Below are 26,121 nucleotides of genomic sequence, written 5' to 3' on the forward strand. Positions count from 1 at the left end.
TAGGGCAGAAAGAACAAGTTTTACAAATTTGGCTGCATATGTAGTACCTGTTAACTGTACTTCTACAGAATACATACAACTCAATGTGATTTCACTCTCTCCGTATCACTCAGTACTTTCTACAGTAAAGATATAGTAATACTTTTTTAACATGGGCATAATGCAGACCAAGCAAAAGTAGAATCTGAGCCTCACCACTAACTATTTCTGAGCAAAAGTAGAATCTGAGCCTCACCACTTGAATGATTTGCTTAATATTTGTGGGTCTCTGTCTTCCCATCTGCTAAATAAGGAATATAAAAAACTGCTTCCTAAGATCGTTGTAACAACTAAAGATACGTAATACAATCAAAGCACTGAAAAGAATACCTACAAGATATTAAGTTTTTAATAAATGTTAGCTATTAAAAGTCTCACATTGGCACTTCTGTCTGAAAAAGCCGAGAATTAAAGCTTTGCTTTATTTCCTTCTCTCTGTGGTCTAAAGCCAAAGCCTTTTGTGCCAATATGTAAACAGGAAAGTGCCCAAGGAACACCTCAAATAGTTGAAAGCCAGTTTGACTTGGATGGAGACTTTGGCCAAATTTGCACCCAAGTTTCATGGATTAGTGTTAATTGTCCCATGGTGCAAGCCTAATTTTGCCCATCAATAAATTACTGCTTCACATTTTCGGTTGCCTTCAAAGGTGATTTAACCTACATTATTCTAGTGGAGTATCACAAATACAATTTGAAAAATGGGGAGAGCATGTAGTACTTTATCCTTAGAAAGAGAATCCGCAAGATTATAAAATGCTCAATTAAGCACTACACTGGGCGATGTCTAATGCCACGATGCCCAGTGCAATACTTTCAAAGTGAATAAATTCAGCACAGGCTACTTGTTTCCCTGGACCTGCTCCTTCACGTCATCCCCTTTCGCCTTGTACACCATGCTCTGCCCCAGCCACCCTCTCATCGCCACTCTCTAGCTTTGGCCACTGTGTGGAAAGTAGATTGGGAAGAGGACGGGCAGGGTTGACAGGGAGAATGCCATGTGCCGGGACAAGTCTAAAAACCATGGACACACAAAGCACATTCAATTTCATCTTTATACGTCTCAAGAGAGAACTCCTGCAGGATGACCGTATTTTTGCTTTGTTATGGAGTTCAGGATATTCTACACCCATCTTAACTTCTGACTGCACAGCTCTATTAGATGTCTTTTAAATCACCATTATGCTTCTCTGAGAATGCCAAATTATTGCTGCTTTAAGGGTCCTAAGAGATCATGCATCCTAATTTTTAATTTGGGAGTGGGGTAAACTTGGTATTTGATAATGTGATATAAAGCTGGGATCGTGGTTAATAGTTGTATAAACACACACACAGAGGCACAAAATTGTATGTACAATCCCAAGTTTCTCAGATCCCCTAAAGTCCATCCATGATTATCCTGGTGACTTATGGACCCAGGCTGAGATCATCTGATCTAACCAACCCAATTTTTTAAGAATTCAAAAGTACCTGAAGCCTAGAGTGAGGTCAGCATGATGACAGAAGGATTGAGTGACCTGCTCAACAAAATATTTATGGCAAGTTAGGAACAAAACCCCTATCTTCTGACTTCTAATTAAATGCTATTTCCACAAGTATCTTTCTTTCCTGTCTTCCATTCTCTTGGTGATAAAAGAGAATGATACTTTCTTAATATTTAGTGAAATATTTACTAAACCATTTTCACATAAATATTTGCAAGTAATACTTTCTCACAAAACTTTAATTAAAAAACTTGTCATTATTTGTATCATAACAGCTACCCAGATGAATTAGGAAAATAGTCTCTGTTTTTACTTGTAGTGTCACTGTTATTAGTCAAATAGTCTTTGGTGTACAATAATTCATAGATTGTGTCCCCAGATTTGGTTATGATAAACTCACCATAGCTACTGTCTAAATGAATTTTTAAGAAACACTGACAACATTCTAAAAATTATTCTAATTTTAGTCTTATCTTGATCCAGACGAGTTCAGTCTTTGGGAAAAAAAAAATGTAATGGAGCCATGGTTTGAGATTTTTTAGAGTTTGGTGTTTGGTTTTCCCAGATGCCCCAAATTAAACTAACTCACACTTTTTGGCTGGCTATCACTCAAACTGAGTTGACTTTGCCACAGCTTTCCCAGATCCTTCTAAAAACTAAAGGATTTCCTTCTGGCATTTTAATCAGTGATTAACTACTCCCTTCTTTTTCCTGCTGAGTTAAGTAAAAGATCCATATGCTGGGTGTTCTAGGAAATTTGTTAGGCTGTAGATCACAGCCATGATGCAAGACAGGATGTGTCTCAAGGGAACTAAAGAAGCCATAAGGAATGTAAAAAGTCACCGGGTTAAAGCCACATTAGGACAGCTGTTACATTAATGAGGGCCCTGCTTTGGAGAGGAGGTCACTGTATAGAAAAATATGAACCTCTCTTTATTGGTTTGATCCCATGTCCTCTCAAAGTTAATGGGCCATTCTTGTTATCCTGTGGCATTCACTGAGCCAGATGAGAATGGTGGGTACTGTACATGGGCTTGAAATTTCTTCTCTCCTCATTCTTGTTTTTGACAGAGGCAGCAATGAAACAGAGCAACACGGAATACTCTTCACATGTTTTCATCACCTTCCTTGTCTCATTTCCTTAAAATAAATGTTTATGTTTTGAGGCACATTCAGTGTAGAGCTGATATCTAACCTATCTTGATGATCCAGGCGGTGCCTGTGGCTCAGTGAGTAGGGTGCCAGCCCCATATACAGAGGGTGGTGGGTACGAACCCGGCCCCTGCCAAACTGCAACAAAAAATAGCCGGGCGTTGTGGCAGGCACCTGTGGTCCCAGCTACTCGGGCAGGAAGCTGAGGCAAGAGAATCACCTAAGCCCAAGAGATGGAGCTTGCTGTGAGCTATGATGCTACAGCACTCTACTGAGGGCGACAAAGTGATACTCTGTCTCTTAAAAAAAAAATATATATATATATAACAGATCCAGCATGTGGTGCTGGCCAGCCACAGGGTGCAGGGACCAGATCCTGGAATATACTGGACACTCAAGGGAAGAGTGTCGACAGCCCTCCCTTCACATTTGAACCAGGTAATCACAGAACTAGAACAAAAGGAAAATAGATTTGACATACACATTATTTATACCATTGTTATACATACTACTACACTATAGCATTAGAATATCATGGAATTCCTCTGCCCCTTTCATTGGCATAGAGGGTGTTCCTCTGTACTCCACAGCACAGAAAAGATTTCCATTAACCACAGTCATGATAATATATTAACATATATATATGTTATATTATAAATATATTAGGACTTTTTTTTTTTTTGCAGTTTTTGGCCAGGGCTGGGTTTGAACCTGCCACCTCAGGCATATGGGGCTGGCACCCTACTCCTTTGAGCCACAGGTGCCACCCTACTAGGATATTTTTAATATTAACAACGTTAATACATGTTGTATCATTTTTATAACAATGGTAATATATTCACATGCATTTCATATTCAATATACACACTTATATATTATATAAATATGTAATACTAATCACATATTTTTAACAATATATTATCACTATATGATATTCAATATATAAATGTATATTATTAATATAGTATTATTTGTATATATTGATAATATAATGTTATTAATATTATAAATGTTAATAATGTATGGATATATAAATATAAATGTTAATACAGTATCATGGCTTGTGGCTAATAGAAGTCATTTCTCTACCGTGTGGTGAGAGGAACACTCCGTATCCCAGTGACATGGGTTCAATAGCTCCAACTTTAAAACATCAGCCCTATGAACCTTCGTGTACCTGGGACTCTTCCCTTCATTCACCTTCCTACCCTCCTCCAGTCTGCACAACATTTGCCTACACGGTGCCTCTGAATACCTTTCATCACCATCTCTTTCTTGCTATTCCCACGGTCACTGCCTATTTCACACCACAGCCCCCAATGCCTGCCATATCCTGAAATCCCAGAACCCCAGCCGTACACAGGATGTCCTCAGCCTCGCTATCAAACCACATCCCTTCCACCACCCTCCCATTCCTTACACTCTACCCAAGCAGGACTGTTCACTGTTCTTCCAATGTGACTAGAGTAAAAATGAAAGGTCGGCTTATACATAACACATGCACTCCCGCCTCTGCGCCTTCCCTCACCTGACTCCCTATCCCTAGAATACGCTCCTCACCTACCTTGTCCAGTGAATGTCGATCTTGCCTAGATAGTCTGTCTTATGTCCCCTCACCCCCTTTTCGTGTGCCTCTCTTATTGACTTCAAGATCTCATCCTTTCCTCTTCTCAACTCCTACTACATTTTCTCTCTCTCTTTTGGCACTTACATCTGCTTGGTTTCAAAATTATTTGTAGGTTTACCTTATTATCCCTATTAGACTACAGCTCCTTCAAAGAACAGTCTTTATTCATCTTAGCATTCCTTGATTTTCCTAGCACTATATTATGATCATATGGAAAGTTAAATAAAAACATCTTTCTAACTAGGCTCTGTAGCCTGGGAGAGGCTATCTCTGTATAATTCTGTAACAGGAAAGAGTTAATTCGCTGCATATGTGAAAGTGTTGATCTTGGCCAGGTTCAGTGGCTCATGTCTATAATCCCAGCACTCCAGGAAGCCAAGGTGGGTGGATTGCCTGAGCTCAGGAGATTGAGACCAGCCTGAGCAAGAGCGAGACCCCATCTCTACAAAATATAGAAAGACTAGCTGGGCATTGTGGCAGGCTATAGTCCCAGCTACTTGGGAGGTTGAGAAAAGAGGGTGACTCAAGCCCAAGCCTTTGAGGTTGCTGTGAGCTATGATGTCACAGCACTTTACCCAGGGCAACAGAATAAGACTCTGTCTCAAAAAAGAAAAGAAAGAAAAAAGTGTTCTAAAAAAGGGAGCATGTGACTAGGCTGAGTCCCCAACCTGAGTTTGAGTGTGAAAGTCAAGTCTCTGGGAACAACATAGACCATTTCCAGATAAGGTAACAATTTCTCAGGCAGCAAGGAGTTCCAGAGTACCCTAAAGCACCTGCAATCTTTCAAATAGTGCTTTACTAACTTCAGGAAGAACTTTACCATTAATGATGAAAACTTATTCTATACTCGATAGAAACACAGTACATCTAAGTAACCTTTTCCAAAAGGTTCTGGGTACATCAAAGTTCAAAAGGTAATTCAATGGTATAATTACTTGAAATTGTTTGCAGACTATAAAATTCTTAAGCAAGGAATTTTACCTTGTGTACCTTTGAACATTTTTATAATTGTACGACCACAGAGATAAAGTGTATGGGATCCAATGAGCTCTATACCAACTATGCAGCTATGCCGCCTTGAGAAGTTACTTCAATAATCTGAGTCTCGGTTTCCTCATCTGTAAATTGGGAAGAGTAATTATAGTACCAACCCTCCGTGTTAATGATAATTAGATGGGTTAATTAATGTAAAGCACTTAAGATAGTTCCTGGCAGCCAGGTGTGGTGGCTCACACGTGTTATCCTAGCACTCTCAGAGGTCAAGGCAGGAGTTTGAGGCCAGCTTGAGCAAGAGCAAGACCCGTCTCTACAAAAAACAAAAAATGAGCTAGGTGTGGTGGTGCCCACCTATAGTACTAGCTACTCTAGAGGCTGAGGTGGGAGGATTGCTTGGGCCCTGAAATTTGAGGTTGCAGTGGCTATAATGACAGCCACACAACAGAGCAAGACTCTGCCTCAAAAAATAAAAATAAAATAAAGTAAAGTGAAATAAAATAAAATGCCAGACACAGTGGCTCACACCTATAATATTAGCACTCTGGGAGGCGAAGGTGGGTGGATTGCCTGAACTCACAAGTTTGAGACCAGCCTGAGCCAGAGGGAGACCTCATCTCTAAAAAAAGTGGGTGTTGTGATGGGCACTTGTAGTCCCAGCTACTTGGGAGGCTAAGATAAGAGAATCACTTAAGCCCAAGAGTTTGAGGTTGCTGTGAGCTGTGACGCCATGGCACTCCACCTAGGGTGACAAAGTGAAACTGCCTCAAAAAATAAAATAAAATAAAATAAAAGCACCTCGTACAGAGTAACTGCTCAAAATTTGTTTGCTATTATTTGTATGTTACCCTCAAAGTCACACAATAAGGCACCCGAAGAAATTCTTGAAATGATGAGTAACATGATTGGACACACCTCTGTGTATCACAAATAATATCATCGTATTCTCTTAGAATAATAACCAAAGTCTAAAAATATTCATCCACATTAAAGGGCCATTCTTCATATATTTATTTTCTTATTTTAAAATATGTTTTAGGTGAGAAAACACCGTCTGTCTTCCAGCTGGATTTATGTCAGACATGCCAGTTTGGACATGGGTACCTGTACTCGGGCCTCGGTAAGCTTCGCCCTCTGCGCCAGTTCCTCTCTGGTATAAATATCAGGATAATGGGTTCTCTCAAAAGCACGTTCTAGTTCCTCCAGCTGCTCTGCGGTGAAGGTGGTTCGGCTTCTGCGCTGTTTTCTCTTTAGTGGTAAATCTGGTTCAGAGTCAATGTCAGAGCCTTCGTCTGATTGTGGTGCTGAGGCTAAAAGCACAGGAGGAAGAAAGGTGATCTGAATAAAAAAGTAAAATATAATACAGATGCAAACAATGTAACTAATCACATGGACCCTCATATTGATCTGAAATAATAAAAAAATTAAAAACAAAATAAAATAAATGTGGATCAAAAAGGCAAGTCTAACCAAGCCATAATAATTGGAACCCTAGTGTACAGCAGATTTCCAATGTCTTCCCATAGGCGTCAAGCCTGTCATGCAGTGCTACGTTATTAAATGATATTTAATCTCTTCCCCTACCCTGCCTCCCTGCCCCTGAGGCAGAAATAATTGTTCTTGGCATCTGTCAGTATGGGCTGATTATGATCCCTCAGGAAACAGGGACAGGCCTTATTCCATTTTTATGGCCCTGTACTTAACCACTTAGTGGGTGCTCCACACCTGTCCAGTAGAGGAATCACATTTAATTTCATTCCTGATACATTTTCAGCAGCCTTTACACTGGGAAATCTGTTAACAAATGTGATTTAAAATTTAAAAAAATCCAAAATTGACTTAGTATCTAATAGCCAATAATAGTAAACTTTCACACGATTCTTATATGTTTATTGACCCTACGGTTCCTATAAGAAAAAGCACGTGTACATTTAATATCTCATTACCAGATATGGCGAAATGCTTTAAGAACAATCTATGTACTATTAATATGTATAAATCTCAAGAACTGGCCCAAGAAGAAGCAGGCGTCATCTAGCAAACTGTCTCTAAAGTGAAGTTTAGAGTCTGGGTCTCTATTGAACAGGTGAGCAGCTGTCTGGGACAGCTGTTTGATTTGAGGAGCCTGGTGCAGAAAGAAAATATGCGGCTCCTTGTTCAAGAATTATTATAAATTTAGCCGGGCATTGTGGCGGGCGCCTGTAGTCCCAGCTACTCGGGAGGCTGAGGCAGGAGAATCGCCTAAGCCCAGGAGTTGGAGGTTGCTGTGAGCCGTGTGACACCACGGCACTCTACCGAGGGCAATAAAGTGAAACTCTGTCTCTACAAAAAAATAAAAAATAAAAAAGAATTATTATAAATTACTAGATAAGAGAGCATTAACTCAGGCTCATGCCCCTGAAGCTGGCCCTTCTGTGGCCCTCTCCCTACGAAGCTCATATTTGCCTGTATTTGCATGAAATGGCCTTCAAATGTTGGCATACAGGTACCTAAGAAAGAAAGGGGGAGCTGGGCAATTAGGCAGAACGTTCATTAATGATACAACATGGCGTCTACTCCCATGAAAACAGAGTCCTTATAAAAAGTTGTGACTAGCAAAGCTTGGGCACAAGTGGCACCATTTCTAGGCCAGGATTTGATGGGGCCAGGATGGAGTGAGTGTTCTCCCTCTTGCTGCTAGGGCTTCCACAGCAGAGTGAATTGCAGCAGTGATAGAGCACCTGTTGGCCTCTGGAGAGTTCTTTGGTTTGAGGATGCATCAGACCAGAGTTCAGGACAGGACAGGCCTTTTGCAATGGCCACAGACATCGAGGCAGGGAGCAGAGGGCCCTCACCAGGCTAGCAGACCAAAGACCCTGAGCCTGGAGGAGAAGCGAGAGTAGCCTGGCCCTTGAGCACATGCCTCCAAGGATCTTCCTCTGAGAAGGGGCTGAGGTAGCTGTCAGCAAATGGGCGAGGTGAGCCAGAAAACACAAGACTATTAATGTCAATGTCACTTGTGCCCTCGGGTGTTAGAATCTGGGGAAACACAGGTGGCGCTAGAAACAATGTCAAAATGTATGTGTCCCATACTTTTATTTTATCTTATTTTATTTTATTTTATTTTATGCCAGTAAAATTTTGCCCCATACTTTTAATTCTCTTTGATCTTAAGTTCAAACTTAACTCTGCCCTACAGAAATCTAAAATTTCGCTCTATTTCAGTCTAAATTATAAACTTCCTAGAAGGATGTGCATCCAAAATGAATTTATAAATGTGACTTTAAGTTTTCTAATATTTCAATACTTCTAAATTTTGCTGACATTTAAACACTGTGAAAACAAGAGGCAATAGAGTAATTAATAATATACATGACAAATGAAAGAAAATATACCTGAAAACAAATACTTGTAGATAAAAGTAAAAGAGAATCATAACATATAATGTATCTACTGTGTGTTAGATATTATAGTTGGTTTTTCAATCGTCATCGAATATAATATTACACGGTTTCACTTAATATAAATCTTATTTTAGAATACTTTAGTGTAAACTTAAAAAGAGAGTTTAATTATGGGAATGTTTTTAAAGGACTATTAATACACTAAGAAATATGCCACAAACCATAAATTTCAAAAGCCCTCAATCAACGTATATACATGTATGTTCGATGAATGTGAGCTAAGATAAATGATCACTAATCTGTTCATAATTCTAGAATGGTGTTTCTCAATCTTTTGGAGCATCAGAATCACCTGGAGGGCTTGATAAAACAGATTATGGGCAGCTCCCCTTCCATAGTTCCCATTTGGTAGATCTAGAGTAAGCCCCAAGAATTGGCATGTCTGCCGTGTTCCCAGGTGATTTATTCTGATCCTTCCGATTCTGTGTGACACTTTGAGAATCACCCCTATGGAATATTCCAAATTAATTCTTTCCCCTCTCAAAATTTTCAAGTGTATGAAATGTTCCTGCCATAATTTTCCAAAGCAGTCACTTCCACATATGTATTTTAAAATTATAAATAATATGGTCCTAGGAAACCAATCACAACTCCCTTAACAAGACAATAAATTTCCATAAAATGTTTCTCTTTCATGCTTTCAGTTTCTGTTGTCCTGGCCTTTCTTTCCTACATGAAAAACTCAATAACTTTTAAGAACTGACCAAAAGCTTCCTCTGCCACCAAGAACCCTAAATCTTTGCTTGCACATTCTCTTCCTATGATCCCATTAGGATAATAGTATGTGGAAATTTTCATGTTTCCTTTGGGAGTCTCAGGGGTTATTAAATTCTTCCAAGTAAAGATGATGTGCCATGCACTGTCAGGTCAATTCATCAAAAGCATCTCTGGTTTCTGAAGAAAAAGACTGGTTAGATTTACAAGCACCAGGAAGATTTTAATCCTGAAGGTCAAGACCACATTGTTTCACCCTAACAGTCAACATCCCCCAGAACATAACTCCATGAGCGTGTAGCCTTCTCTGCCCTGTGCACTGCTGGAACACTGGGAACACAGTAGGTGTTCAGTAATTACATGTTGAACAAACACAGCACAGGGTATAACTTAGTGTTGCTCTAACACTGATTTCTTTGGTACTATTTCACATCTTCATTTTTAAAAAGGGAATTTTGTTCTTATGACACCTCCCAACATTTATTTAGATGGGCTGCAGAAGTCCCTGAACCCTCAGCAATCATTTGGAAAGCTTTTCAAGTACACATATCTGTACACTTGCATTTGGGGGGGAGACGAATGATCAATTTTTTCAAAGAGGAATATGATTTTTTTTTCAAATGAATAATTAACAACAGCTAGTGATTTTAAAAGACTCCGAATTTGAGGAGTTACACCTGTCAAACAATAATGCAAGTGTCCTAAAGATAAGTGTAGAGAGGACAGAAACTTCTCATGGAGCAGAAAGGCCAAAGTGCCATTGATATTGACTTACAAAATACGAGCCATAATAGCAGGATCTCATGATTCTTAACAACAACCAAAAAAAAGGACTTAGAATTTTTAAGAGTTCAATAAAACAACCATTACCATCAAAATATTTTTTTCAACAAACTAACAAATCATTACTTTTATTGCTAGACTATTTATTGAAAAGCACTAGAAAGGTTGCGTCTAATGAGGAAAACCACCACACAGCATCATTTCAAAAGACACTGAGGAAACGATTCCCCTAATTCGTCTGTTGGAAAATTATTTAAGCCAACTGATAATTTTTGGCAATATGAAGCCACAATCTTAAAAGTTAACTCTAACTTTTCCCCCATCTGTAAACCCCAAAGGATGTGAGCTTTAAAATATGTAAAATCAGCAACCTGAGGTTAATCTTTAGAAAAGCTAGTTATTTCTAAAGATGGAAATACTATTTCTTATATCATTCGGTAGAAATAAAATTTATTATTTGTAGGAAATTTGATTCACAACCATCAGCTAAATTTGAATCATTCAGTTTTTACCCAGAACAAACGTAAAATTTAGATACCATTTTAACGGAGCATAGGAGACCATTTTGTTGGAGTTTAACTAGGACACAGTAGATACTACATGCAAAGTCTGACATAGAATTCTATATCTGACACAAAAGTAAAAACAAAGCTTTCTTTCAGGCAATTTGATAGAGGGAAATTACGTATTTTTCTGGACAGGATATATGATGCTATGACTTAGCAACCGCAAGCAATATTAACGAAAAAGTTATCTAAATGGGTTAACAAATTTTCAGGGTGAAGGAACTATTCAAAATATAATCTCTTTGCAATACTGCTGCCGTACAGCCTTAATACTAAGGGGAGATTTTTTTAATCACACTTAAGTTGCTCACTCATAATCTACAGAAGCATCCATAGACAAAATTTGCTTTATTATTAATCAAGTAGAGATACTATCCACCCCCAATTTTGAAATCTCAAACAGCTCTCATAAGAAAACTCATATCAATACATAATGCACAGCTTTCCAAATGGAAATCATGTCATTTTAAATTACATAACAATTTGCAGAATTTTCCCAATCTGTATAAAAAGCTGAAAATTTTGACTCAATTATTGAAATAATCCATTGTGTGCTTATACATTGATTTCACGCATCACCTACCAATGCCTCTGGAGCAAACCGTTCCAAGAGGATAAGGATTCTCTTGCTTCCCTATGTAACTGCACAACAACTCTAAGAAGTAGGTTGTTGTCCACGTCAGACAGAAAAAAGAAACTGAGACCCGGAAAGGTTGTTCAGGTCGTACAGATAAGAAAACTTGGATCTGACCCCAGCCTGCCATGCTGTCTTTCTTTTAGCTTAGAGTACCCTGAATAAGCCTTCAGCTCCTTTATCTCACACACACACACACACACACACACACACACACACACACACTCTGCCTTTTTGAAGAGAAAAGAATAGCAGAAACGAACCAAAACAAGAATTCAAATGTCAGTCAGTTACCTGATGGCCATGACTGCTACCATTTATCCCAAATTTTTGAAAACTGCCCAGAATCAAATGAAACATAGAAATTCTAGATTTGTGTAGACTTTACACACCAAATCAGTTTTCAACAAACGTCAATTTAACAAATATTTATTGAACACTTTATATGTTCACAGTATAGTTTTCAAGCACTAAGAAATGAGTCCATTTTGCCAGGATATTAACTTTAAGAAATCATAAATAACCAGCCCAACCATTTGCAGTCACCACTAAGAATCACCATAGACCACTGCTTCTAAGATCCAGGATCAATCTGGAACTACAATTAACCATAAGCAATTAAAGTGACGACTCATTTTCTTTTCTATTGAAGTTTTCTTTTTGGTATTTTTTCATTATACTGTATATAGTGGAAAGATATCAAATATAGAAAAGTTCTTGTTAAACAATGTGCAGGCATGAATAACTTGAAATATATTGAGATATTTGAAGGGGTTTTTTGGCAAAAATCCCAGAAGGATGGCTGGAAAGCATCAACTCTGACCAGGTGGCTGAGTCTTTCAATTCTGTGCTCTATAAAAATGTTCATTTCATCTCTTTCTATCTCAGTCTAACTTTAGATTTTAGGAGCCAAATTTCAGTTATCCCAATAATTTCACATTAAGATGGACATGGCCAGTAAAAAGAAAGGAAGGATAGGACAGCTGTCATATCCCATGGGATTACAAACTCTTCCTTCGGGAACAAATCAAACCAGGAAGAAAAGGCAAAAGTATTACCACCAGTGGCCTGAGCATGAAGTTTAATTAAAGAAGGAATTACAGAACTAGAGAGTATGTCTTTGTCCGTTAGCCCCTGGTGACCTCTTCTGTAGCCTCGGGAAATATTTCATCCTAGTTAACACTATTATACGTAAAACCTTGCCTCAATTTTGTAGGGATTTAGTCATGTGGAATTCTGTAATTATTGGTTTCCAGACAAATATAATTCAGAGATGGGAGACAGGCAAAAAAATGGAGAAACAAAATAATTCACAAGCATGAATTTGGCACATTGTCTTTCTTCCCAGCAAGACCTTTCATTTGAATAATTAAAGAATCGAAACATGACAACCATTTAAACACTATGCTTGCCCTAGATATAATACAATGCGATTTACAGGCGTGGGGGGCGGTGAATCTCTGGAGGCTGAACTTCCTCGTCATCCTTGGTTAGTTTACTGTCAGATGGCCTCATACCTAAATCCAGTGTTCTTCTCCCCTGTTTTAATCTTTCTCAGCTAGACTTGTCAGCATTTTAACTCCAAACTGTGTCTTGCTGATAAAAGAACAAGATAAAAATAAGAATTCTTCCCAAGAGCTCCAGGAAGTCATCTGATGCTGAGTCTGACCCTTTAAAGGTATTTCATAAGGATGTATTTCACAAGGTCTTTAACCTTCCGCTCAGAGTTTGACACCCCTACTTGGCTAACTGCAGAGCGCCTCCCGTGCTTGCGAGTTTTTGCCGCTCAACATGAAGGCTACAGTGGGACAACTGTTTTCTGATCTGAAGTAGCCCTTTCCGCTGAGAAAGATGTGAATGACCTCTCTCGTGTTTGCTCGGGTGAAAGTCAGGAGGAGTGAAGCAAGACTGATATTCCCTCACAGACCCAGAGTAAATGACAAATGACATTTTCCCTTTGTGATCTTTGGGATTTTTGTTGACTTATTTGGAGGCTTTTGTTGGATCCCAAGAAATGGCCTGTGGCTGCGGCCTATTCTACCGATTTCCACGGTCCATCTGTGGAATCCATCAGCAGGGCATTTACCCTCATTCAGGGTTCTGACACCTGCCTGGCAGGGCGCAGGAGACACAAAGGGAGCCGAGTGGATGAGAAAGGGGAGGTGGGGGCGGGCTTTTTTTCAGAGAAGGGAGGAGGGGGGAAGTAGAAATGGATGCCCAGTAGGGGTTAATCCAAGCCAGTTGAGAGACTTTAGCACCTGGAAACTTCTCTTTCACATTAATTCACAAGCTAAGAAGTAATCGGCAATGTTTTTTTTTAAGTGTTTTGAAATCATATATATGTCAAGTAAAAAAAAAAAGAGAGAGAGAGAGATACTGCTGAAAGGAACAAACCAAAGGTTTACAATAAAATCCTGTGGTGCAGCTAGCAATTGTGTGTAACCTAACAAAGTATCAGGCAACAAATTGAACTTTCCAGAGTTCTTAACCCAGAACCACGATTGGAATCATTGTTATTTTGTTAATTGATAAAATAGGAGAGATCATTTCAATCTAATCAGACATCTAAGGGAGTCTTGTTTAATTTTATTCTCTCTATATTTCTCCCCCAAATGTATCAACAAAAGACTCTTTAGCAAGTGAAAAAAAGAAAGAAAAAGAAAACAGGACGCATTTTGACAAAGATAGGCTGTGCTTTCTTGAGGAAAGGTTCTTTCAAGAATGCTGAATCTAATCAAGACCCTCTAGCCAGTTACCTACTCTTGTTCCTGCTGGGTAGTGTCCCAGTTTTGGCCAGAGAAATGCAATGCTATTCCCCTCCCTTCCGAATCTAAGCCCTTCCCTCGGAAGCTGCCGTCTCACAGCACGAGGTCATTAGAAGGAAAATAAGCTCCTGCCAGGTTGGGGCTAATCAAAATAGCACAAATAAACCCTGACACTCAACAACTCCCCGAGTGCCTGCTGCCCTGGGAGGCGAGTACAGATTGGTTATGAATATGGCTGGCCGCAGGGGGCAGTCCAGGAGGGCCCGCTGTGTGCTCCATCGCCCTGGAGTTACTATAAACGCACAACATGGACAGTTGGGTGTTTATTTTAGATAAGGGCTGACAAGCAGAGGCTTGCAGAATGGCCAGGCTGCCTCAGAGGTGCTGAGCTGCGCAGCCCCAAAAATGCTTGCATCTTAAGATTCTGGGAACTTTGAGTTTCAGGTGCATGCCAGATTTCTATCTCCACTTCCTTGGGTAAAATTTCTCTGGACAGAGTTCCACAACAGCCACCACCTGACTATTAGTCATTTAAAAGGCCTCCTTTGTAACAACACAACAAGAAAGAAAGGCTTCCTTCTTTATTTCTTCTTTATTCATTCAGGCAGCCCTGCTAATGCTTATTTTAGTAGCTGCATTTGCTGGTATCTTTAAGTAAAAACATGCTTGTGCTTTTCTCATCCACTGATATCAGCAACATTTTGTTTAAAGGAGCCACAAAATACCAACCAAGCCCTACCTATTTAAGTACCTCCTTTCAAAAGTTTAAAATGAAGGAAGAATCTGCTACTGGCTTAATAATCCCAACACTGACCCAAATTAACCCAGTGTCTTCTTAAACCCCTTATTTTGAAGACCACGTGGTTCCTTTTACAACATGAATATCTCCCATCCAACAAGTATATCACCCTTCTCTAAAAAAATGACTATTTACAATTTTTTTAATTGCTTTTTAAAACTTCTTGGTAAATAACCACCACCAAAGTATTTCAAAAAGAAAAAAAAAAAAGCTAAAGCCCTCAGAAAATGTACTGCTATTCAATTAGGAAAACTGATTAGTTAACTAATTAATTTGCTAACAGCTTTCTAAGAATAGTCTCCCATGATAAGAACTTTCTCCCTCAAGAGCTTAAAAGTCAGTCATAATTAAAATTAAGAGCCAGGGCTGCTGTTCATATTAAGGCTCAGTTCTAGTTTACTGGAACTGGACTGCAAGGAGAAAAAAAAGGTAATCTGTACGCTGAAGGGGAACAGGAAAACAGTAGTTCTCTGAAAGGAAAAGGGCCAAGTGACTTTTATTTACAATTGCCAAGAGAGAAGCCATTATTGACCATATGTGCCACAATTGCCCTCTTATCACAGGCTAGCCGTCATGTCCTTTGGGAGCTGTTAATGAACTGGGTAATTGAGCTGCTGACATGTGTTACCAAAACAAAACAATAGGAAGAAGAGACAAATGAACATTTTATTTGCCAATCAGAGTAGGTTCAGCTTTTCACAGCGCTCGGGCTAAGTAACTGACTGAATACATAAAACAGTGCGTTGAAAGCAAGCAGATGCAGACACAAGAATAGTTAACTGACAGCTTATGGCCCATCTGTGCTTAACATTTTGTTAAAGAAATTACTTGACTTGCTAAAGAGATGAATCATACAGCTGTCCTGAGTGCTGCATTATAAGAGATAAATCATTAGCTAAACTGTTTCATGCTTAAAATGACAATGCTTATTAACAGTTATGTCGGGACATTTTGTCAGCACAGCTTGACACAGTTACTACTTACTAAAAATGTGATAGATATTCAATAGAATTCAGTTAGGGAAAAAAGAACGCTGCAAACAATTTAAAAGAACAGTAGACATTTTTAATCTCTCACAACTATGCATTTCTGAGATGTCATAAATGAAAAAAGTAAACCCTGTGAAATAAAACATAAGGTTCTGTTCCATGTAGTAATTACATACCTTTCTTCCATTCACATTCTTATTTATTCAAAATTGCAGCATATTAGAAATGCTCCAGTTGGTTACTATTAATGCCATCAATGGTAGAACAGAAATTAAGTAGAGTATAGCAATTTTTTCTAGCCACTTCACTTTTCCATACATACTCACCTTCTTTCTTTGGAAAAATATTTCTTTAACAGGGGAGGAAAAAAATAAAACACGAGGACTAGTTTTATGATGGGGTTTAGGTTACGTTTTTGTTACTGCATCTCAATTGAAACCACTTTTTTGTGAACATGTTTGCCTATAGAACAACTTACCTCTGAAACCGTGTCTGGGTAAACTGGTTAACTAGAGGCAGAATGTGGGTTTCTCAAAGACCTTCGTGTGATATAGTTCCTTTACCACTACAGGCAAAATCAATAACACTAATAACAATGACATTCAAAAGCAGCTATTTGTTAACTTGATGGCAGCTTGCTACACCCATCCACTATTTCCTGCTCAGTTTTTCATGTACATTTTCTTTTCTTTTTTTGAGACAGAGTCTCACTATGTCACCCTTGGTAGAGTGCCATGGCATCACACCTCACAGCAACCTCCAACTCTTGGCTGGGACTACAGGCGCCTGCCACAATGCCTGGCTATTTTTCTACTGCGGTTGTCATTGTTGCTTAGCTGGCCCAGGCTGGGTTCAAACCCACCACCCTCAACGTATGTGGCTAACGCTGTAATCACTGTGCTACGGACACGGAGCCACGTTTTCTTTTCTCTCTACCAAAACCCTCTTTGGAGGGGTATTGTCACATCCATCTTACAGATGAGCAAAAATGAGGTCTAGAGTGATGTAAATTGGCTGATTCATGAGAGCTCAGAGGTGCCATACTAATATAAAATCTTATCAGCATTTGGGGAGTAGGACTGATGAGGATTGAAAGAAAAATTGTCACCACTATCCTCATATTTTTTTTCTTCCTCGTCTGCAGAGCCAAGACTCAGATATCACAGTCAACACTATAAATCAGTTGTGAAAACATGAGCATGAAAAGCTCATAATATCTTCAGTGGTGGTTGTATAGGTAAAAATTATGTACAGTTACTAAGAAAAAAAACCTGGCTATGAAACCTAAACCTTCATTATATTTACAGAGCTTTAAATGAGACATGGGTTCAATAAAGCTCCTGACATAACAAGGACAAAGAATTACTTTGCCTTCACCTTGATTTTCCACTATCAACTATTTTTGCTATTGTGTGCATAGGTTGTTTTAAAGTCAACAAACAAACTAAGTCTCAATATGTAAAAGAGGTATAACAAGGTACACAGAAATCCTTTCAGGGGGTAGAAAACAAAAGAATTCTTTCGCCATCCTTATTAAGTCAAGACTACAAAAACACACAAAACCTAACAGCTTTATCCACAACTAAATTTTGCCTGGATTAGCACGACACGAGATGTTTGGAAAAGAGAAGAAAGGCAGATGTAAGAAGAACTTAAATACTACACTTTTCATGCCAGAAACCGACATAAAGAGGTAAGAAGAAAGTGACTAAGAGAACTGAAATGTCAGGGCAAAGCATTTAGAAAATTGCAGAATCATTGGAAGACACTCCCTTTAGAGAGAGCAAGTGGACTTACCCCAGATCATACATCATTCAACACACATTTATCAAATGCCTAAGAGGTGACAGATATGATCCTTGGAACTAGGGATGCAAATACAAGTACTACAATACGGAACCAAAACTCAAAAAGTAAAACTTCCCTTCCAGTGCTCTTTCCACCAAGGCAAAGGAAAGTATCGGTATATATAGGAATTAATCTAGCCATGCCCTGTAGCAACAGAAAGATTATATAGCCTCTCAAGGCTGAAAAACCTAGATACACTATTTACTAGATAACAGAACCGTAGATTCTGTGAGCCTAGAATCTTTAATATAGAGATCAAAATAATACATAAATGCTTCTGACTGACACTTCCCATATGGCATTTCAAGATTGTTTCTTTGCTTCCCATCTTCTCTCCAATTCTGTAAGGCAGAAAAAAAGAGGCAACCGAGGAAGCTTGTTTTGAAAATCCAAATCTTATCTGGGTCAATTATTGCATCCTGGAAGATAGAAAGAAGTAAGAACTGAACATAAATGAAAGAGGAAACTCTTTTCCTGGAGGCAACGTAGAAGGCTGAGCTTAATCCTCACTGGCAAATGAATTAGTAGCAACATCCAGGTCATCATCAGAAATCCTGCACAGAATACCCTCTGCGTGAAAAATACTTCCCTAGAGGCCGAGGAGAAGGGGATAAAGAGTAAGAAGACAGAATAATTCCTTCCCTTCCTCCTGCGAAAGTAGGAGACTCCTGTCCATATTACTAGAATGCCCTTTCAGATCAGTGTCACAGTCTACCAAAGGACCCTGGGAGGAATTGGTAAATCAGTCAAAACAACTAAATAGAGGAGGTGAATAATTGGTCACCAGCCTAGGGACACCTGCTTTTGAAATTTTGTCTTCTCTTTTTGTCAAAGTAACAGTTGCCATTCAACTGAGGAGAGGTGATACCAAAGATTTGACAAAGGATGCTACATGGCATGGTGACGTGCCCTACAATTTAGGAGACAGACCAAACTAGTACTTGGAATACCCACATGGCCACTTCTCAGATTATTAACTTTCTGAGCCAATTTCCTTGTCAACAAAATAGTGGAGTTTCTTGTTTGTTTGTTTTTGTTTTGTTTTGAGACAGAGTGACACTTGTCACCCTTGGTAGAGTGCTGTAACATCATAGCTCACAGCAACCCCAAACTCTCGGACTCAAGCGATTCTCTTGACTCAGCCTCTCTAACAGCTGGGACTACAGGCACCCGCCACAACACCCAGATATGTTGAGAGATGGAGTCTCACTCTTGCTCAGGCTGGTATCAAACTTGTGAACTCAGGCAAACCACCTGCCTCGGCCTCCCAGAGTGCTGGGATTACAGGCATGAGCCATCATGCCCAGCCTAGCAAAATAGTGTTTAAATATCTGCTTTAGGGCGGCGCCTGTGGTTTTGTGGGTAGGGCACTGGCCCCATATACTGATGATGGTGTGTTCAAACCCAGCCCCGGCCAAACTGCAACAGAAAAATAGCCAGGTGGGCGCCTGTAGTCCCAGCTACTCGTGTGGAGGCTGAGGCAAGAGAATGGCCTAAGCCCAGGAGTTGGAGGCTGCTGTGAGCTGTGTGATGCCACGGCATTCTATTGAGGGTGACAAAAGTGAGACTCTGTCTCTAAAAATAATAATAATAAATAAATATCTGCTTTAAAGGCTGGTTTTAAGGACATAAGATAGTTTTCAAAACTCGGCACAATTACGGACACACTCTGGTCCCCTTCCCCTTCTTGTTAACCACGCCTGCTGAGTATAAAGGAATAGCATGAGAAAAATGTTCTCTATATTCTAAGACTGAGAGAAACAACCGCCAAAACTCTAAAGATATTTGCAGAAGTTCGAAAATTTGTGAAAGAGCACCTTCCAATATCCCATCCACTTCCACTTCTGAAGATTCTGCCTATGACCAACCACTATACATATCCACCAAAACAAGATTTTCAACTCTTGCTATTTACCTAATTCCCTTAAAAAATACAAAATGGTGGCTCAGAGCCTGTAGCTCAGCAGCTAGCAAACGGGCCACATACACCAAGGCTGGCAGGTCCGAACCCAGCCGGGGCCTGCCAAACAACAATGACAACTACTACAACAACAACAAAATGCCTGGGCATCGTGGCAGGTGCCTGTAGTCCCAGCTACTTGGGAGGTTGAGGCAACAGAATCACTGAAGCCCAAGAGCTGGAGGTTGCTGTGAGCTGTGATGTCACAGCACTTTACCGAGGGCAACATAGTGAGACTCTGTCTCTAAAAAAGAAAAAAAAATACAAAATGGCAGGCAGGGTTACTTGACTCCACCTAACCCAGGACATGTGTCTGTACTGGGGGATTAAAAATTGGAACAGGAATGAAAACAAATAAATTCTGTGCTTCCAAATAACTCAGAGCCTAACCGATCAGGTAACTAGTCTAAAAGAAATCAAACATGTGGTCTCTCCTTTGTGCCAACGTTCATTTTGGTTTCCATGAAGGGGAACTTTGAATATGTTTGCTTGGAGGCAAATTCTTATCTTCTTTATGTCTACTGGTATGGTCTGTACAGGCAAAATGAAGTATGGTTTTGAGCAATTCACTATCTGATCATTTTTATTAGAATCCACTGCCAATGTGAATAGGACAGGTGTCCGATCTCAGAACAAAGTACCCGGTATTTCTTCAGTAGCAGACTTCTGTGTGAATTACTGGGCCCGTGCCTTTCCTCACCACATTGTCACTTCAGGAACATTTTTGCAGAATGGAAGGAAAATAAATAAGGAAGTGCTAGATTAAGGGAGTGAAGGAGAAAAAGGAGGAAAGGGGGAAAAAGAAAAGAAGAGAAGAAGGTCGACTTTCCTTTCTAGTAAAAAAGAGTAATAAGGCAATAGGCGGTTTAGGAATAAGTGCATTGACTACAGTCACTCCTTTCTCCAAAAATCTCTGATGACAAGTCTTTTTGAGTTAGGAAAGCTTGCTCTGAGAAGCTAGAGCTTGGAATGAGAGTCTGAACATGTGTCCTGATCCCAGACAGCTTTAAATAAATTAAGGCTTCTCCTGGGTAAAGACCAAAAGTAGAGTCTCCCCCAACCTTTCTATTATACCAGCCAGTGACTTTACCTGGAAATTATGACATCAACATGTAGAGAGAAACTTTAAAGAAACTATTGCCAATTCAACTGAAACTCAAGCCCATTCTTTTTTTTTTTTTTTTTTGAGACAGAGTCTAACTTTGTTGCCCTTGGTAGAGTGCTATGATGCCATGGCACTCACAGCAACAATCTCTTGGGCTCAAGCGATTCTCTTGCCTTAGTCTCCCAAGTAGCTGGGACTACAGGTGCCCACCCCAATACCCACCTATTATTTTTTTTAGAGACAGGGTCTCATTCTGGCTCAGGCTGGTCTCAAACCCATGATCTCAGGCAATCCACCCGCCCTGGCCTCCCATAGTGCTAGGATTACAGGTTGTGAGCCACCATGCCCGGTATGCCAATTCTTCTCATATGTTTATTCCTAAGAATAGTTTCTTGGACAAAATATATTGTTTCTTACGTCATTATCAATTTTTGTTTTCACATTATAAAAGTAATTACATTATAAAATAAAATTGAGCAATGTCTAAAAAGAAGAAACAACGATAGTCTCAAAATCCCAAACAATTGATGTAAATTAGAGAATTAGATTATACAGATGGACGGATGGACAACAGATCAAACATGGATCCACCAAACTCCTTTAGTGTGTTTCTGTTCATTCTTTTTTTGTGTATATCATTAACAAAATACACTTTAAAAAACTTCTATTTTTTACACATTAAAAAAGTAAATAAAAATCATCCCCCAAGTGTTTAATTGAATTTATTCTTGTTATTTTAGTAACAACAAAAAATTATTTGGTCGATAATACTGTTATTTGAAATTTTGACTTGAATTCTGAAATGATATAGTGCTACTTCTTCCAATTTACTCATATGCACCTGTAGAGCATTTGAATGTCCAAATAGGAACATTTGCCCATCTCTCTAAATGACGACTGAGATATGCACATATATTCTCATTACATATTGATATTATACAGGTGTGTAATTTATTCAAACAATCATTGAACCCATTCTCATACATCTCTCTTTTCACTCTCCCAATAAAAAAGCCACAGTTTTAAGAAAGCTCACCAAGAGCCTGGACCATTAGAGGTGACTATCCTTACACTGCCCATCCCTCCCAAGTCCTCATCCTTAGTTTTTGTTTGTTTGTTTGTTTTGTTTTGTTTTTGAAACAGAATCTCACTTTGTCACCCTCGGTAGAGTGCCATGGTATCATAGCTCATAGCAACCTCAAACTCTTGCGCTCAAGCAATTCTCTTGCCTCAGCTTCCCAAGTAGCTGGGACTACAGGCACCCGCCACAATGCCCGGCTATTTTTAGACACAGTGTCTGGGTCTGGCTCAGGCTAGTCACGAACCTGTGAGTTTAGGCAATCCACCTGCCTCGGCCTCCCCGAGTGCTAGGATTACAGGCATCAGCCATTGTGCCTGGCTGTCATCCTTAATTTTTATTCAGGTTGCAATTAAGTAGAAGGGAGCTCTTAAAATGCTTTATTCTTTCTGATGAAAGAAGCGAGAGCAGGGTGAGAAAGTGAATGCCTGAGTTTAGGACTGTGCATAGAGAGAGTAGATATTGATGTAAGCTCTCCACATTGTGTATCAAATTAGCACATTGTACCCCATAAATGCTATTAAAAAATAAATAAAAAAGAGAGAGTAGATAGAGAAGAAAACCAACGAAGGCATAGGAAGTCAACATCTCAGGTAACTAGCAATGTTAATTAAATTGCCGGGGGTGGGGGGAATTAAGGAATAGAAGGACTCTACCAAACAAAATCAGGTATTTTGACCTGTTCCTGGTTGTACCCTCACAACTAAAATAAATTTATTCAAAAAAATAAGGAACATATCATTATTTTCATTTTCTTCCACTATTTGCTAGAGATGTTCATGTTTTCTGCTAAACATGCTGCTTAACATAGAATTTTAAAAACTGGAAATCAGCTTGGCACCTGTAGCTCAATGGGTAGGGCGCCGGCCACATACACCGGGGCTGACGGGTTTGAACCTGGCCGGGGCCTACTAAACAATAATGACAACTACAACAAAAAAATAGCTGGGCGTTGTGGCAGGCACCTGTAGTCCCAGCTACTTGGGAGGCTGAGGCAAGAGAATCTCTTAAGCCCAAGAGTTTGAGGTTGCTGTAAGCTGTGACACCAGGGCACTCTACTGAGGGTGACATAATGAGACTCTGTCTCAAAAATAAATAAAATAAATAAATAATAAAAACTGGAAATCACTTTATAGATCAACAGACAACTATAGATTCAAAAATCCAAAAAAGCAAGCACTGAGTTTCAGGTGGATAAAATGACATATCCGTGAATACCCAGCTTGTTAGCGGCAGAGTTAAATCTCAAACCTAGATCTTTAAATTCGAAGTCTGGCTCTTTCCACGTTATTACATCATCAACTTATTATTTTCTGTGCATCTGTGGGTGAATTGACTTCAATTTTCCGATCAGCTACAGTAGCTAAAGTCCTTTTCCTACCAGCTGACCCACTGAATCTGAAAATTATTGAAATGAGGTAAAGCCCTTTGGACACAAGATTGGGCCCAAAGAGGGGAAATAAATTTTTTTTTAGCATCTCAACCATGTTATTTACATCTAACCATTATATACACAATTTTTATTTCTGTCACATACATATATATCTGATATATGTATATGTGTTTTAGAGAGACAGGGTCTTGCTCTGTCACCTGGGCTGGAGTATAGTGGCAGAATCATGGCTCACTGTAACCTCAAAAGCCTGACCCAAGTGACCCTCCCATCTCAGCCTCCTGAGTAGCTAGGACTACAGGAACTTGCTACCATACCAACTAATTCTTTTTTTCAAGAGATGGAGTCTTGATATGTTGGTCTTGAAGTACTGGCCTTAAGCAACCCTCCTACCTTGGCTTCCCAAAGTGATGGGATTAAAAGCATAAGCCCTACACCCAACCTGATTTTTAAAGTTCTATACCTCATTATGTCTTCATAAGAACTTCACAAACATTCTTATTGTTTTATTTTTAAAATAAAGTTGATAAAAGAACTTGCCCAGAGTCTCAGCAAGTCAATTAGATGTCAGAGCTACAAAGATAATCACCACTCTTCTAAATATGCTTTAAAAGGTCTTCTGGATCATCTGTTGCTTAGTACCATTCACAAATGTTTTCACTCAAATGACATATACATTCAAATACTGATCATTAATAAACAAATTTTATAAGAAACAATGATTAATATATTTAAGCTTTAAAATGAAAAAAAAAATCTAGTAATTAAGGTGAAATTGAGCATGCACACAAAAACCTGCTAAAAATTTGCTTAGTAGAATACAAAGTTTTCACTGGACTGAGACAGACCTCCTTCCCAGAATCTCATGCACTTGCCAAAATGGATCAAGAGTGGGTCATGCTTGGCTTTCTCACCCTAATTCACTGTCTGCTCTACCTAGAATGCCTTTCTGTCCATCTTTACATAATGTCACACATTGGTCTCAAAACCCAATTCCAGAAAGCCTTTGTGGAACCTCCCATCCGTGATTCTGCCGCTATACTCCAGCCCAGGTGACAGAGCAAGACCCTGTCTCTTTAAAACACATATACATATATGAGATATATAACCATCCAAATGGCCGTCTCTTCTTGGTACCGTAAGAGCAGTTCACACTTTCCCCACATTCGGCACCTTCCCTTCATAATCAAACTATTGACTAAAACTTGTAGGTCTACTTGTGTTGCAACCACACTTATTTCTCTGATTGACTACTTCCTTAAATTTGTATAAATTTAGCTGTGTGTCCCCATGGTGCTTTTTCATTTTAAAAAGTCAAAGAGTCAGAGGTCAGCAAAGCAGACGAATCTAACAAATGCAAACACCGCCCTACTAAAAGCAGGTTTTGAGGGCGCTTAGTTCTTTGCTTACCAGTTCAGTAGTTTTGCAAGTGAAAAATTGGATGCCATTCTAAGAGAAATGCCTTGGTATGGTAAAGTTTAGTGTTTATTTTGACTATCACAATGCTGAAGAATTTACCCAAAAAAAAAAGGAGAAACTTCCTGAGAGTGTCATATAGACTTATCACGAAATAAGAAAAGTTATTGAGGAGCGTATGGACCATTCTGCATCAATTTTTCCTAGGATTCAAGTTAATTTTAGAGGCATTCACAGGCCATAAAGAGATCCTTTCTTGCATGAACAGAACCTTCTCCCAAGAAGACAGATGAATGGCCAACAAAGACATGAAAAAATGCTCATCATCTCTAATCATCAGAGAAATGAAAATCAAAACCACCCTGAGATACCACCTAACACCAGTGAGACTAGCCCACATCACAAAGTCCCAAAGCTGCAGATGCTGGAATGGATTTGGAGGGAAGGGAACAGTTGTACACTGTTGGTGGGATTGCAAACTAATACAGGCTTTTTGGAAAGGAGTATGGAGAATCTCAAAGAGTTAAAAGTAGACCTTCCATTTAATCCCACAATCCCATTACTACCCAGAAGAAAAAAATATTTATCATAAGGATATTTGCACTCGAATGTTTACTGCAGCTCAATTCACAATTGCAAAGATGTAGAAACAACCCAAGTGCACATCAACCTACGAATGGATTAATAAACTGTGGTATATGCATACCCTGGAATACTATTCAGACATTAAAAAAGATGGAGACTTTGCATCTTTTGTATTTACCTGGAAGGAGTTATAGAACATTCTCCTTATAAAGTATCTGAAGAATGGAAAAGCAAGCTCCCATGTACTCAATACTAATTTGAAACTAATAGATGAACAACTACAGGCACAATTAAATCCAAAAAGCAGGAAGTAGAGGAGGAGGTTCAGTAAGTTCCCACCTAACAGGTACAATGTAGTGGTTTATACCTCAACTCCTGTATGAAGGACTCAACTATGACTGGGACTTCACCAAACAAATACAAACAATGTAACCTAATTGTAATTACCCTCATACTCCCCCCCAAAAAATATATATATATGTATAAAAAAACAGAGTCTCACTTTACCGCCTTCGGTAGAGTGCCATGATGTCATAGGACTCACAGCAACCTCTAGCTCTTGGGCTTCCGTGATTCTCCTGCCTCAGCCTCCCTAGCAGCTGGGACTACAGGCGCCCGCCACAACGCCTGGCCATTTTTTGGTTGCAGTTTGCCTGGGGCTGGGTTTGAACCCACCACCCTCGGTATATGGAGCCGGCGCCCTACTCACTGAGCCACAGGCACCACCCAATATATTTTTTTTTTAAAGAGA

The 26,121-nt window shown here is 39.3% G+C and overlaps 1 protein-coding gene across 1 annotated transcript in view; it reads right to left on the reverse strand.

Moving 5' to 3' along the window:
* The window catches only part of PAX3 (paired box 3), a 100,447-nt gene that overhangs the window by 25,689 nt on the left and 48,637 nt on the right, over nt 1-26,121 (reverse strand). The window contains exon 5 of the mRNA XM_053597275.1: nt 6,397-6,602. Coding sequence (XP_053453250.1) covers nt 6,397-6,602 — 206 coding nt within the window. The remainder of the gene's footprint in view (nt 1-6,396; nt 6,603-26,121) is intronic.

The sequence above is a fragment of the Nycticebus coucang genome, chromosome 7 (assembly GCF_027406575.1).
Source record: "Nycticebus coucang isolate mNycCou1 chromosome 7, mNycCou1.pri, whole genome shotgun sequence".
Lineage (NCBI taxonomy): Eukaryota > Metazoa > Chordata > Mammalia > Primates > Lorisidae > Nycticebus > Nycticebus coucang.